We start from the raw sequence: 16,870 nt of genomic DNA on the forward strand, positions 1-16,870 counted from the left end.
TATTTTAACCTTCGCGTACCCAACGTCTATTTCGGATGATTTTCGAATCTTGAATCAGCTATGAAAAAGGCATTTCCCAACCGATTTTTTTAAGTCAATTGCATTCGCTCCAGGTTTGTCCAAATTGTCAAGGACTACTATACGGAACCGGTTCACCCATCCGTTCCGGAGTTATTCCAGATTCCGTTGGGGTCATGACCGGCCGAAAAATGACACATTAATGCATTTTACTCTGAATCTATAGTTATTTTGGAAATTTGCACATATTATACGCCAGGAATACATAAACTTTATTACTGCAAGGAACCATTGACTTGAAATGACACAATCAAGCAGTCTCATGAACCGGATATGTCCCGGGTGCCCCCAGGGATGTGGCCAAAGTGGACATTCTAGCAACATTGTCAGAGTCATTCATGCGGCACCTCAAACTTTATGATTTGTCGAAACATGAAGGAAAATAGACCTTCCATAATCCTAAGACTCCTCGGGAACGGTCTGGCCCGGAATGTTCCTGGTGCCCTCAGGAATGTGACAAAATTGGCCATTTCCACAATGTTATCAAAATCAACCGTGTGACACCTCTAACTTCATGATTTATTGAAACCTAAAAAAAAATAGCCCTTCTAGGCCCTTATGGCTACTTGGGACCGGTCTGGCCATACCCGGAATGTTCCGTATACCCTCAGGAAAGTGGTCATTTCTCAAACATAGTCAAAATCAGCCGTGTGACACCTCAAACTTCATGATTTGTCGAAACATGAAGGATAATAGTCCTTTTAGGCTCCCATGACCCCTTAGGGTGGTTCTGGCAACACCCGAGATATTCCGGATGTCCCCAGGAGAGTGGCCAAATTGGCCATTTCCGCAACGTTGGTCAAATCAATCGTGCGGCACCTCAAACTTCATGATTTGTCAAAACGTTAAGGGAAATAGTCCTTCTAAGCTCTTATGACCTCTCGGGAACGACCTGGCCTTGCCCGGAATGTTCCGGGTGCCCCAGGGATGTGACAAAAGTGGTCATTTCCGCATTGTTATCAATATCAGCCGTGCGCACCTCTAACTTCATGATTTGTTGAAACATAAAGGAAAACAGTCATTCTAGGCCCTTATGGTTCCTTGGGACCGGTCTGGCCATACCTGGAATGTTCCGGGTGCTCCCGGGGATGTGACAAAAGTGGCCATTTCCACAATGTTATCAAAACCAACCGTGCGACACCTCTAACTTCATGATTTGTTGAAACCTAAAGGAAAATAGCCCTTCTAGGCTCTTATAATCACTTGGGACCGGTCTGGCCATACCCGGAATGTTCCAGATGCCCTCAGGGAAGTGATCATTTCTCAAACATAGTCAAAATCAGCCGTATGACACCTCAAACTTCATGATTTGTCGAAACATGAAGGATAACAGTCCCTTTAGGTTCCCATGACCCCTTAGAGTGGTTTTGGCCAGACCGGAAATATTCCGGATACCCTATGGCAAGTGGTCAAAATGGCAGTTTATCACAACGTGTCGAAATCAATCTTGCGACACATCAAAGTGCATGATGCTATGATTATAATCATCCTAAAGACCTTAGACTATTTGACGCTCAGACTATCGATACCAAAGCCGAATGTGGTTCTGGTTTGTAATTAGTTGAAAGGTGGTGTCGCATGTAAACGAAGGAATCGAATGCATATTTTCTGTTCATAGCAGCCAACTCTCATTACTACCGCAACGATAAAACCAGAAAACGTAAATTTCTGGACTGGCTTGCAAAGGAATTGGCCCTTGAACACGCAAAACAACGATAAAAACCTTTCGGTTTGTCAAGCAATGTAATCAATGAAATTTCCACATATCTGAAAAGTTATGAGGAAATGTATGGTAACTATCTTCCTTTGACAAAGACTTGTATTATGTGTTCGAGTAACGATAACTTGTCCAATTGTTATACAGCGCATTTAGTTCACCACTGGACTATCGCACTAGTTTTCACGAGTGTGAAAACGCAAATAAAAGTACACGATTGCAACAAATCAACTCGGTGTCTTCAGAGCACTTATTCATCATAGATCGTAGAAATAGTGCGCCGAAGACATCAAATTGATTTGATGCAATCGCGCATTTTTATTTGTTTTCGCACTTATGAAGATGAGTGCGCAGTCCAGTGGTGAACTAAGTGCGGTATAAGTGTTCAACCATTGCAATGCATTGCATACAAAACCCATTTTTATACTGCTAATTTGATGTTGTGCCAAAAAGGTTTACCAGAGAGGGTTTTGCATCCTGATTTCAGATTCGTCTCCGATAAAAAAAAGGTTTTTTTTATGTCGATCCAAGGATGTGAAAATTCATAGTAAATGTTCCTCATGTGTCAAGGCAATTTGTAGAGAACATGGAACAAGCGAAATTATGCAAACATTCTGTTGCAAATGCAAATGCGAAGAAAAATGAATGTTGCAAACGGTTGAAATATGAAAATTTAAAAGTTTAACAATTAACGTTATTTTTAAAGTTATGTAATTTACCCGGCATCCTGAATATAACCAAAGTTCAGACCATGCATGTTCAAATACAATATTCTATTCATGTCTCAAAAATCTTATATCTCAATTTCACGTTTGATGCTCTCAACATTGTAATCATCACCATTTTTGTGAATTCTTCGAAGCATATTCTATGCAACCAGATTGATCCCGAATGCTCATTGCTCTCAATCTTCTTTATTCTATTTTATTTTTCGAAAAAACTACAGCACTGTAAAGATGGCATCTCGAACATTTCGGGTTAAGTTTCAAATGCTTGAAGTTCTCCAGAATGACTTCATCGCTTCATCGAATTATGAAGTTAGAAATCACACGCTTGATTTTGATAACATTGTTGAAATGGCGAATTTGGTCATCTCCCTGACAGCCATGGTAGGTATGACCGTTCAGAAAGAGCAATGGGAGCCTGGAAGTACTATTTTCCTTCACATTTCGGAAAATCTTGAAGTTTAAGGTGTAGTACGATTGATTTGACCAAAATTTTGGGAGTGAGGACATCCGAAACATTTCGGGTGTATCCAGGACGTCATGGTAACCTAGAAGGACTGTTTTCCATCATGTTTCGACATACATCATGTATACATCATACATCATGTATCATGAAATTTTAGGTGTCGTACGGCTGATTTTGACAATATTTCAGAAATGACCACTTCCCTGCGGCCTTCCGGAATAGTTCGGGTGTGGCCAGACCGATCCCAAGGGGCCATAAGGGCCTAGATGGGCTATTTACCTTCATGCTTCAACAAATCATGAAGTAAGAGGTGCGCACGATTGATTTGACCAACTTTGTAGACATGGTCATTTTGACCACTTCCCTGCCTGGGGGCATCCGGAATATTCCAGGTATGGCCAGACCGATACCAAGTGGCCATAAGGGCCTAGAATGACTATTTTTTATGTTTTAACATCATGAAGTTTGAGGTGTCGCATGGTTGATTTTGATAATGTTGTGGACTTTTCTACTTTTGTCACATTCCTGGGGGCACCCGAAACATTCTTGGTATGGCAAGGTTGTTCCCGAGGGGTCATAAGAGCCTAGAAGGACCCTCCATGTTTTGACAAATCATGAAGTTTGAGGTGCCGCACGATTGATTTGACCAACGTTGTGGAAATGGCCATTTTGATCACTTTCCTGGAGGCATCCGGAACATTTCTGGTGTGGCCAGAACCACTCTAAGGGGTCATGGGAACCTAAATGGACTGTTATCCTTCATGTTTCGACAAATCATGAAGTTTGAGGTGTCACAAGGCTGATTTTGACAATGTTTGAGAAATGTCCACTTTCCTGAGGGCATCCGGAACATTCCGGGTATGGCCAGACCGGTCTCAAGGGACCATAAGGGCCTAGAAGGACTGTTTTCCTTTATGTTTCAACAAATCATGAAGTTAGAGGTGGCGCACGGCTGATTTTGATAACAATGTAGAAATGACCACTTTTGTCACATCCCTGGGGCACCCGGAACATTCCGGGTATGGCCAGGTCGTTCCCGAGGGGTCATAAGAGCTTAGAAGGACTATTTTCCTTCACGTTTTGACAAATCATGAAGTTTGAGGTGCCGCACGATTGATTTGACCAACGTTGCGGAAATGGCCAATTTGGTCACTCTCCTGGGGACATCCTGAATATTCCGGGTGTGGCCAGAACCACCCTAAGTGGTCATGGGAGCCTAAAAGGACTATTATCCTTCATGTTTCGACAAATCATGAAGTTTGAGGTGTCACACGGCTGATTTTGACTATTATGCGGTTTTATTGGCAATTATCGGTGAAAAATAACGGAAACAGCTTATTTTGCGTGACGCGTTTCGACCTACTATTCTTCGGTCATCATCAGACGCATTCAGCTGGAATCACCCCTTCAACTTCGTCAGTTATATAATACTGTATTGAGTATTATATAACTGACGAAGTTGAAGGGGTGATTCCAGCTGAATGCGTCTGATGATGACCGAAGAACAGTAGGTCGAAACGCGTCACGCAAAATAAGCTGTTTCCGTTATTTTTCACCGATAATTGCCAATAAAACCGCATAATAATCGTTCACGGTGATCAACCCCGGTCAGTGATTTTGACTATGTTTGAGAAATGACCACTTCCCTGAGGGCATACGGAACATTCCGGGTATGGCCAGACCGGTCCCAAGTGGCCATAAGGGCCTAGAAGGGCTATTTTCCTTTAGGTTTCAACAAATCATGAAGTTAGAGGTGTCGCACGATTGATTTTGATAACATTGTGGAAATGGCCAATTTTGTCACATTCCTGGGGGCATCCGGAACATTCCGGGTATGGCCAGACCGTTCCCGAGAAGTCTTAGGAGTGTGGAAGGACTATTTTACTTCATGTTTCGACAAATCATAAAGTTTGAGGTGCCGCATGAATGATTTCGACAATGTTTCTAGAATGTCCACTTTGACCACATCCCTGGGGGCACCCGGGACATATCCGGTTCATGAGACTGCTTGATTGTGTCATTTCAAGTCAATGGTTCCTTGCAGTAATAAAGTTTATGTATTCCTGGCGTATAATATGTGCAAATTTCCAAAATAACTATAGATTCAGAGTAAAATGCATTAATGTGTCATTTTCCGGCCGGTCATGACCCCAACGGAATCTGGAATAACTCCGGAACGGATGGGTGAACCGGTTCCGTATAGTAGTCCTTGACAATTTGGACAAACCTGGAGCGAATGCAATTGACTTCAAAAAAATCGGTTGGGAAATGCCTTTTTCATAGCTGATTCAAGATTCGAAAATCATCCGAAATAGACGTTGGGTACGCGAAGGTTAATTTAGTATAGTGAGATGTAAACGCAAAAGTCAACGTTTTAGACTTCTGTAGGTTGAGCAACTTATCGAAAATTATTCCAGCGTGCCGGAGCTAACAAACTTTAGATACATCTAAGGCTTATAAAAAAAAAGTAGAAAAAGACTTTATTCAAAACCATATGCTATATTTGATCAGTGTTATATGACCTTCCAATAAATACATTTACTTTGAAAATCTGAATTACAGATGTGAAATTAATTCAAGTTATATGGTGTATCCGAACTTATTGAACACCCTGTAGAATAGCCTCGATTTGACACAGCAAGGTCGCAAATTCCATTATTGTCAGAGAGGCGGACTGATAGACTTTCTTCAGAACAGACTTCACGCTTTTAACACCCGCCTCCCATAGCCCTCCAAAGTGAGGCGCATTTGGGGGAATCGTGGTCCACTTAATCTCCTTGACTTGACAGAACTGTGATAGCTTACCGTTGGTTAGGTCGGACTTGAAGAGCTCGTACAACTCACGAAGCTCTGATCGCGCGCCGATGAAATTCGTTCCGTTGTCGCTATACACTTCCTCGGGTACTCCTCTTCTGGATACGAATCTTTGTAGTGCTGCCAAAAACGCTTCAGTGGATAGGTTCTCCACCACTTCCAAGTGCATTGCCTTCGAAACCATACAGACAAATACGCATATGTAGCCTTTCACTGGAGCTGGTTTGCTTTCTGTAGATAGGTCCAGCGAAGTCTACTCCAACTTTCAAAAACGTAGGTGCAGCGGTGATGCGATACGACGGCAAGTCTCCCATGAACTGCTCAGCAAGCTTCGGGCTTGATTTGAAGCAAGTGATGCAACTTCTCGTCACCTTTCGTACCGTCGATCTGGCGTTCAGTATCCAGTAGCGCTCTCTTAGGGCTGTGATGACGCTACTCGGACCAGCATGCAGGTTTTCTCTATGTACCGCTGCGATGAGTCTTCTCGTTACGGGGTGCTTGTCCGGAACGATCCATTGATGCTTTACCTCGTATGCTAGTTTGCTGTGACGAATTCTACCTCCAACTCGTAGTAATCCGTCGTCCATGAAAGGATTCAGATTGCCGATTCTCTTGCATGGCTCCCCCGCTTGCAGGCGATTGATTTCATCCTGAAGTTCGCTCCTCTGGATCGCTTGGATGATCCGCTTGTTTGCCTCCTTCAGTTCAGAAATCGTGGGCGTCGTTGCAGTGCTTTGTTCACCAATCTTACGGCAGTTGTTGATGAACCTTAAAACGTAGGCGATAATCCTTTGTGTCTTCCAAAATGACTCAAACTTTGTCAATATCGGAAGCTCCTCGTATACAGTTGCTACGTTGACAGATACTGCCGGCTTCAGTTCAGGAATCTCTCCATTTTCCAGAGCTGCAGGAATCACTTCTTCATATGCTGCACTGCACAAGAAAAACGGTCTATTCCACCATAGGTTGCTAGTCGCGAGCTCTTTCGCTGGCATGCCTCGCGATACAATATCTGCTGGGTTGTCTGCAGAGCGAACGTACTTCCAAACATGTTCACTTTCGCTTGTAATCTCGGCTACACGATTCCTCACGAATACTTGCAGGCAGTCCAACGGCTTGTTTAGCCACGCAATGACCACCTGGCTGTCGGACCAGAGAGTAACCGGAACGTGTTTCAATTCCATTGCGTCAACCACTTTCTTAACCAATCGATGCAGGAGTAGAGCTGCCATCAGCTCCTTGCGCGGGATGGACATAGGCGTTATGGAACAGACTTTTGACTTGCTTGTAACTAAGCTCGAACTCGCAGTACCATCGGAATGCACCGACCGAAGGTACACGCATGCTCCGTAGGCTGTATTTGACGCGTCTGCAAATCCATGGATTTCAATCCTTGCCGCTTCCTCCGAAATTACCCGCCGAGGAACTCGGAAATCCTCTGCAAGTGGCAGGGCGTTCAAAAAATATCTCCAGTCGTCGAGTAGTTCTTCATCCAGCCGATCGTCCCAATCCATCTTGTTCTTCCACAGCTTCTGCATCAACACCTTTGCGAGAACGATTACTGGTGACAACAGGCCGAGGGGATCGAAAAGCCTTGCTATAACTGACAGAACTTGCCGTTTTGTCGGTGCTGGATTGTTGCAGTCAGATTGTGCCCGAAACAGAAAATCATCTCCGACCGGATTCCACATAAGCCCAAGGGTCTTAATTACCTCATTGGCACTAGAGTCTTCAATCTTCACCAGTTTATCTCGATCTTCCTCAGGAATAGAGTCCAGGAGTCGTTCGCCGTTTGCAGCCCACTTGTGTAGATGAAAACCTCCGCGTTGCAGTAGCGAAATCAACTCTCGTTGGAGGCCTCTCACTTCTACCAAATTGTTTCCACCAATAAGTACGTTGTCCACGTAGAACATCTTCTTCACCAGCTCCGCTGCCAAAGGATATCACAGCGTAACAAAAATTAACTTTTGGTCTGTCTCAAGAGCAAACTTATGTGTCTCTGACAGATTTTGGGCCGCTGAATCCGAATCCGGGCTCAGATTTGCTCCAACACGTCACAATTTTGAGCTATACCTCAATTTATAGGGCAAAATATGCGATTTTGGGCTTTTTTAAATGCAAGCCATTAAGCATGGAAAAATATTTTTTAAGCAATCAAAGGATAAAGTGGTCAATTAACATCTAAATTAACGACTCATGCAAAATATTTCGTTTTACCCAACCGAATTTGATAGTTTTAAGCGATTTATATTAGGTACGATATTTCCCATACAAGTCACCCTCCAAAAGTTGCATGCAAGTTTTAATACTAACATAAATTGCTTAAATCTATCAAATTTGATTAGGTAAAACGAAATATTTTGCATGAGTCGTTAATTTAGATGTTTATTTACCAATTAACCTTTTGATTGCTCAACAAAAATATTTCCATGCTTAATGGCTTGCAGTCAAAAAAGCCCAAAATCGCATATTTTGCCATATAAATTGAGGTATAGCTCGAAATTGTGACGTGTTAGAGCAAATCTGAGCCCGGATTCGGATTCAGCGGCCCAAAATCCTTCGTGTGGGAGTCTGGAATACCGCTCGCTAGTGAGAACCACCCAGCATGGCTGCAACGCGGATTACTTCCGTAACTTCCGATGCGTCCGTACCGGCTGATGGACACACCAACAAAGAGGACGTGGAACGGTGTTGCTGCTGCACGGTGACTGCCGCATCGTGCGACTGCACGAATGTGTGTACATCCATCTGTCAGTTCGGGGATAACACGCAGATCGCGTTACACATCAAATGTGGATGAATCATAAAGCAGCCCATGCCACACATCCCACTTCTACTCAATGAAAAAAATGAAAAAAAAAAATCCGCTGCTGTACACTTATCTTGAAATCGCCCTTTTGTAATCAACATGTCTATGTCTGGTACATACTTAAGTATGCATAAGAAGTCGTTGCCTATGCATAGAACATTCAGTACACAGTTATTCTACACACAGAAAACAAGCAACTACACAATACCGTCGGACGGCCAGTATAGATTTACAGCAGTTTCAAGACAATTTCTTATTTTAAGGACAAACGTCTTGAAATTCCGTTTCAATAGTGCATAGGAACTTCAGACGCACAAATCTCAAGAAGCAAGCTTCAAACAACAGTGAATTTCATTATTCTGTTCTTGCTCACTTGTAATAAGCTTCAAATAAAAATATCAGGTACGCTGGTTTTGTTTATGAAGAGATTTGTGCCCTTGAAATCGTGAGTAGGTCCCAAAGTCGGCCATTGTGGCGGCCATTTTGGGATTCTAACAAGTCTGTCCTTAAATACGTACACCAAACTAAGCCGAAATCCAAATTTTGGAGTTTTCAAGTAAACGAAAAAAGAATCCTACAATAAAAACGCAGATTCTGCGGCCACACCCTGAGAAACTCACCTAAATATGAGTATTTTTAAACTCTCTTGAGTTCGCGGCTGTCAGCTCACTGTAAGAATAGGAGATGTGACCTCACATTTTGCTGCTCGTTCTGAGACTCCTCGAGGTAGCCACCATGGTCCACTGATCACTCCTACACAATTCAATGATGCTAATAAGAAATTGAAGGCTCCTCGCTTATCCTATTCTCAAATTAGTTAGATTGCTAAGCCGCTTTCTCCGGTATTAGCTTATCAACTTTGCAGAGTGGCGCGCCAAGAACCGGATAAAGGCAACCCCCAATACGTGTGCCGCTACAACCCTCTCGAAAAAAAAACTCTGGTGGACTTCACCGCTATGCGGCATTTGTCTATATTTTTTTTGTTCAATTACGTTATCTCTTTGGGACTTCCATTGAAAGAAGCAACTGTATTAAGATCTAGGCGTTCAGCTGGACAGTAAGCCGTCCCTTCAGCAGCACACATCGTATGCTATCGAAAAAGCGTCCTCTGCTTTCTGTCGGGAAAGAATTCACCTACATCTATTTCCTAAAGCAGCTGTATTGCTCTCTGGTGCGCTCAAGTCAGAGTGTTGTTTGCCGGTATGAAATGTGTGCCCGTGCCCTGTACATCTCAGATGTGTTGACATCAAGGAGCGATTGTCCGGTTTTGCTGAACAATATCCAATTGCATGTGCGGAGTAGAGCTCTACGAAACCACAGGTTTCTGCAAATTTCTATCCGTCGCACGAACCATGCCGCTTACGAATCCCTTAGTGGTCTTCTTAGACTTAGCTTCGACTTTCACTTGTCAAGAGCAGTAATTAGGAATAATTTTAAATTGACTTTATGTAGATCTAAGATCATTAGGGCATAAGTCAGACTTTTGATAGTAATTGATAAATAAACAAATAAACTAAGCTCGTAAAAATCTGAATTTTCCTTCGAGACAATCACATTCCTGTCATTGTCGATGTTTATACAACGAACGTTTCAACTTGTCAGTATTGTTGCACTTGAAACATAGCCATAGGATAACGTTTCGCATGTCCAGATGAAATGTGATATGTTATGAAACCTCTTGAAATGAAATGAACATCATTCGGCATTCATTATGTATTTAACAACATAGAACTTAAAAGCTTTCAAAGTTCAAAACTTGGTCTTAGATAAAAGATTGGCCATTCCAAAGCAATTATTTCAAACATGCTAGATCTTCTCTTGCGTGGCCGTCCCGAACAGAATACCTCTCATGCACAGCCACTCGGGACATCATTTCATGCATGGTCTGAACAATCATCGGAGGTAGATCATCTTCAGTTCATGGCCTTTCCAAACATGCAACATGCTCAACACGTAAATTCGTCTTTCTCATTTTATGCGTGGTCGTCCCGATCAACACACGAAATGCTTCCTTTAAGACAGAATACCTTCAATGCACGGTCATCCCGAACAACATGCAACACCCTTTCATGCGTGGTCATCCCGATCAACACGCAAATTCGACTTCCGCTGACTCATAGGCAGAATTCTTTGAATGCATGGTCATCCCGAGCAACATGCAATACTCTTTCATGTGTGGTCATCCCGATCAACAGGCAAATTCGACTTCCGCTGACTCATAGGCAGAATTCTTTGAATGCATGGTCATCCCGAGCAACATGCAATACTCTTTCATGCGTGGTCATCCCGATCAACACACGAAATGCTTCCTTTGAGACAGAATACCTTCAATGCATGGTCATCCCGAACAACATGCAACAGTCACTCATGCTTGATCATCTCGATCAGCAAGCGAATCCGTATTTCTTAGGAACATAATATGTTCGAAACATGATAATCCCGAACAATATGCAGAATCTCTTCATACGTGGTTGCCTAGACAGAATACTCTGCATGCATTGCCATTCCGAATAACATGCAACATCCCATCATGCATTCGCATCAAACCTTTCCTGAAATATACCAAACAGCCATCGGAGTGTGCACTCTATCAGCTGGCGGCACTATCATTACAAAACATATGCCAAAATGGTAACAAACAAGCCACACTAACCGCTAAACTGGGATCCTCGCGACAACCATATCTACCATTGTCAACCTGTACAGCATCTCATTCTCCATAGAACAAATAACTTCGAATAGAGCTCAGGAATGGCGGCATATCTCACAGAGATTGAAATTTCACAAACTTAGGCACCTCATGCATTTAAAAAGTTATTACCGAAGTGTATTCACAACAGTGCCTGCATTTATCAAATTACAATCATCTCTACCTACGCTTAGTGGCTCCAGCATCGTTGCTTTGTAATTGTTTCTATAACCCAAGCGTCACTCTCTGAAACTCATACGATGAAAACCTTACTACATCACTGACTGCTGAACTTCAATCACGTACTGATGTTCAAAGGCGACACGTTCAATTTCAACTGTTATGTCCAATTCAAAAACAATAATCATTACAGATACTGCACGCCACGCAACCGAAACAAACACAATGCATTGATAAGAAGCAAAATTTCAACATCTGCAATCCTAAAACCACGAAGTCATTTCCAATTTCGCAAATTCAAATTTAAATTCGTCAGCTCACCCTAAAGATCATATTCTCAATTTAGTTGAAAATTGGAGTTTTATTGCGTTTATCGCGACTCTATCGCGTTTTATGCAAGTCACTGTAATGATCAATCCTATTCGAATATCTTCCTCAAAAGGCAATCCAAAAGTATTCATTAGTAGTAAATGTACTCAACCCAAAACGTATTTTTAATAAATACAGGATAACTCGTGGCAACCCACTATAGTGGTAATCACGTTCAAATGTATGCGTGCCTTTTTTGTAGATGTAGTTGTGAAACTGCGAGGAAAACATTTGCACTCTTACCCCGGACGTTAGTTTTATAATTATTTAGCCGTTTTACCCAATTTTATTGGGTAATATTTTCATATGCAATTTGAATAGCCTTTAAATTTGCGTACACTTTTGTGTGAGGAAAAACTCGCGCTAGTGTTCGTGTGTTGAAATGTCACTTATCTCTATTGACTATTCAATAACATTAATGCTTTGACAATTCAGTTGATAGTCATAAAAAAACGGCTACATGCCGAACGAACTGGCCGTGTCCATAAAGAGAGTAAACACACAATGCCATCTTTAATTATGTATCCCTCTGTGCCTTCTGTTACAGCCTCAATGCCACCGCAACACTCAAAAATTTAAAAGATCAACGATTAAGGTGATTTATACCAAGCTTGCTATTTGATGAAAACATTCGCGAAATGATGCGATTTGCTTTCGACAACGAATACGTTTTCACCCATCCTCGCTTTATTCAATCAACCTCCCATACGAGTAGCACACGAACGGACTCAACACTGATCAGCATAGTTGACTCTTCCTTTTCGCCGTTGAGCCGTTGCGTTCTAGCCAAGCATCTCTTTTCATCGCTTTCGATGCTTTTCGACAGCTTATCGCGAAGCATCGTTGGCTGGAAGCTTTATTAGTATGGTATCGGTACATGCGAATGTTGCTTCTGTGTGCGTGTCGAGCGTTCATGCCGTAGCTTCGCAAACCAACCTATTCGGTATGGTTCGGCTGTTCGGGCGAGCGTGTGGCGGCATAGTCAGATGTGTGCAAAATCGTTTGTGATATACATCATGTTCGTTTTGCCACCTCTTTGCTGCTGGTCATCGCTGATCAGTGCACAGTTCAATCGCATGCGATAAATATACAGTTGATGAGTTGTGATGAGCACTAGTGAGGTGAGCATTTGCATCATTGATTTATACATATTACATGGTACCGAACATGCGACACTGAAAATGAATGTCAGGATTCACCTTTGCTAAATCGTCAAGTTCACAGTGTAAACTAGGGTGCATTCAAGTTATAAAGAACTGCAAACACACCACTGCATTCTGCTTCGAAGTCTCGACAGGCTTCATGTATATTTTCAAAATTCATCTATGTTTCAAAAAGTCATTTTCCGAGACGTTTCGTATTACCTGATCGCTTATTTTATGAACAAAAACTTGACAGGAGGCCGCGACATAAGCCAATCCAAATGCCTGTGTGGTAGTGATTTGTGTTCAAAATTCTCCCGTACAGTCAGGTTTTTTTTTGGATAGGCCTGCATCAGGTTTCGTGAGACATTTTTTTGACAACTCAATAGCCTGTGAATGTCAATATCAATATCAACACTGCTGTCGTTTCGTTAAACAGACTATAATCAGACAAACACAATAATACCATTGCAGTTCATTCTGCTGTGAGCAGGGTTGTTCTTACGATGCCACGAAGCATTTGTAGATCTAAACAACGCTCATGGAGAAATCAGCTTAGTCGAAAATACAAACTTCACAACTAAGAACAAAGCGGCCCTCTTCAATTATGTATCGTACATCGATGGTTTCGAACTACTTGGGCACCCGCGTCAATTCACGGCACCTCATAGAAAAACAAATCAAAATATTTCTTACCGCATATTTTCTAAAACCACTTCCGTGGGTTATCGTCTCCCGCAACATTTTCGCAACGGGATCTACAGTCAATTAGCTACACGTTCACTCTGAAGCCGCACAAGTGCTTAAAACAATTATCACACGCAGGCGACTGCACTTCGTCAGCACAAAGATGGGTGCCGAAGTGTTTTCCCATTTGATTTTGCTGGAAGTTCGGCACTGGTGCCGAGAATTGGTACTGGAAAAGGTGCAGTAAACTCGCTCAACTTTCCGGCAGAAAATCTTCACAACAATCACTGTTAATAAGTTCACGCAATAAGATATCTGATTCAGATGAAAGAGGTGAACGAAAACGGTCGTTTCGTTGTGAATTTAGCTAATAAACAATTTTGTTTACCTGTGGTGCCGGAAATGGGGTCGAAAACCCTATACATGCAGCAAACAGACCAAATATTTAAAACAAGACGGCTGCTCGTTCTTATTTGACAGCCATCCCCAAACCTTGGTTGCAAGCTGCGCAACACATTGAAAATTCTCATCCACTGCTCTCAAAAAATGACTACTTTCTAATTGCACTGATCCCACTTAGACTAGTGGCTCGGACACCAAAATCTCGTCCAAAATCATCATGTTCCCAAAATCGGCGAACTTAAACCGAGTAACATATTCCTCTCCTTTTGTCAACAAACTTCAATGCCGGATCACTGTTCCAGAAACAACCAAAAAAAACATCAACTTACCCAACATTTCCGTCGTTTCCGTCAATCATCAAGGCCACGGTACAAAAGAAAACACACACACAGCACTCATAAAGGCGGCCTACTTTAATTTCTCCACTTTCCACTTTCCTGCTCAAAATGAAAACTTTGTTTCGGCACCATCGCGAATTTTGAATCTACCGGGTGGCTCTCACCAGATTTAACTTTCGCGAGTTTGTTTTGCTGCTCTACGGAACAACAAAACCTGGCAGGATCGCCATTGTGGGAGTCTGGAATACCGCTCGCTAGTGAGAACCACCCAGCATGGCTGCAACGCGGATTACTTCCGTAACTTCCGATGCGTCCGTACCGGCTGATGGACACACCAACAAAGAGGACGTGGAACGGTGTTGCTGCTGCACGGTGACTGCCGCATCGTGCGACTGCACGAATGTGTGTACATCCATCTGTCAGTTCGGGGATAACACGCAGATCGCGTTACACATCAAATGTGGATGAATCATAAAGCAGCCCATGCCACACACTTCGGAGACACATAAGTTTGCTCTTGAGACAGAAAAATGTTGCGCTGTGTATTCTGCTTCCTCGTCGATTGCCAGTTGATACAGCGCACGAATGGCCAGAAATGGTGCTGCAGCTGTACCATACGTCATAGTTTGAAGCTCCAAGACTCGCAGTGGCTCTTTGGGCTTCTTTCTGTAGAAAATGCATTGTAGCGGAGTATGACACTTGTCCTTCAACACTTGCCGATACATCTTAGCGATGTCAGCGCTTAGCACATACCGATACATACGAAATTTCAAAATGATCGTCAGCAAATCAGGTTGAATTGTAGGACCAACCATCATCACGTCGTTCAATGCCATGCCACCAACCTTTGCCGATGCGTCAAACACGACGCGACACTTGGTAGTCGTATTCGACGACTTGAGTACCGCGTGGTGCGGTAGATACCATCTCTGCAAACCAACAGGATCTTCCGCTTCATGCACTTCCTTGCAATGTCCATGCTGCTCGTATTCATCCACGAATTCGTCGTACTGCTTCCTAATGTCCGGGTTTTTCTGCAATTTTGCCTCCAGTGCGTAGAATCTCCTCAGCGCCATTGGTCTCGAATCTCCAAGCTGACTGATTGATTCCCGAAGTGGAAACTGTACCACGTATCGACCATCTTCATTCCGACGAACCGTAGACTGGAAATGTTGCTCACACTGTTCAGCTTCAGTCATCACGCACTTCTCACTGGAAACACTTTCCACTTCCCAAAACTTTTGCATCAGTTCGTTTAAAGAGTCACTTGATGGTGTTGCCACATTAGAGTTCACAGTCGTTCCACAAAAAGCACTAGCATATTTTCCACCCATCAACCAGCCAAATTGCGAATCTTGGAGCGTGGGCAGATCTTCTGACAGCTTCGGACGACCAGACTTGAGCACATCGTCGTACCATTCCATTCCAATTAACAAATCCACTTGTCCTGGACGGAAGAACGTAGGGTCTGCCAACTGGATTCCAGCGGGAATGTCCCATGTAGCAGCGTCAATCTCAAAGGTCAGCAGGTTCCCCGTTACCTTCGGCGAGACCAAGCAATCCAACTCCATCTTGAAACCATTATGTTTCGAGTGAACCTCCACCTTCGCCCGTTGTCGAACACTGGATCTGAAACTGTTGATTCCGGTGATTGGAATGTCGATTTCTTCTCGATCCACTTTCAGCTTTTCCAACATCGCCTCCGAGATGAAGTTGACCTGCGAACCACTGTCCAAAAGAGCGCGACATGATTGCGGTTTTCCATGTTTGTCCAAAACATTTACCATTGCAGTCAGCAACAGCACTTGCGAAATTGGCTTCTCGACCACATTCGAAGCCACGGTGTTAGGTGCACTGCTACCCGGAACATTTGCGTTGTCTGGCTGCGCCGCTTGCTTTGGAACCTGCTGCTGATCTGTTGCATTGGCATTGCTGGAACCTGAACTTAGCACTGAGCCACCTTCAACATGGAGCAGCGTGTGATGCTTCCGTTTGCACTTCGAACACGTCTTATTCGATTTGCATTCTCCGCTTCGGTGACCAAGTCGCAAGCAATTGAAGCACACCTGTTTATCACGCACCATCTTCTATCGATCCTCCGCCGACAATCCGTTGAACATAGAGCACTTGAACGCCAGATGATCTCCTGCACAGAATTCACAGCTGCTTGATGACACCACGTTCACCTTCACGTTCGACGATTGCTTGCCGGACACGAGTCCTTTGACTGCACCACGCGCGGATTGTTTGACCTTGCTATCACTAGTGGACTTTTGACAACGTTCAAGTACGGAAATGCGACCCTTCAGAAATTTGACAGTGTCCCCGTATTCAGGCAATTCCCCATGGGCGACCGAGGATTCCCACAACTTCTTTGTCTCATCGTCCAACGCATTGGATAGGATGTGCGTTACGATTGTATCTGATACCCCAGTAAAATCTAGACCCTAATGT

The 16,870-nt window shown here is 43.2% G+C and overlaps 2 protein-coding genes across 2 annotated transcripts in view; both read right to left on the reverse strand.

The window, feature by feature from the left end:
• LOC109404436 (protein PALS1) overlaps positions 1–16,870 on the reverse strand; it is a 462,049-nt gene that overhangs the window by 333,484 nt on the left and 111,695 nt on the right. The gene's annotated exons all lie outside the window — the stretch shown is intronic.
• On the reverse strand, positions 5,935–16,500 carry LOC134290532 (uncharacterized). The gene is made up of 2 exons (XM_062857689.1): positions 15,030–16,500; positions 5,935–7,730 (listed from the first exon to the last, which is right to left on the reverse strand). The coding sequence occupies exons 1-2, from the start codon at positions 16,498–16,500 to the stop codon at positions 5,935–5,937; spliced, it is 3,267 nt and encodes a 1,088-aa protein (XP_062713673.1).

This window comes from Aedes albopictus, chromosome 3, assembly GCF_035046485.1.
Source record: "Aedes albopictus strain Foshan chromosome 3, AalbF5, whole genome shotgun sequence".
NCBI classification, from domain to species: Eukaryota; Metazoa; Arthropoda; class Insecta; order Diptera; family Culicidae; genus Aedes; species Aedes albopictus.

Bases quoted from the DNA above. Each gene is read 5' to 3' on its own strand.
- LOC134290532 (XM_062857689.1), bottom strand. From the start codon at position 16,500: ATGGTGCGTGATAAACAGGTGTGCTTCAATTGCTTGCGACTTGGTCAC. The intron at 7,731-15,029 runs GTACAGCTGCAG...ATCCTTTGGCAG, and splicing joins GCTTCAAACTATGACGTATG to CGGAGCTGGTGAAGAAGATG.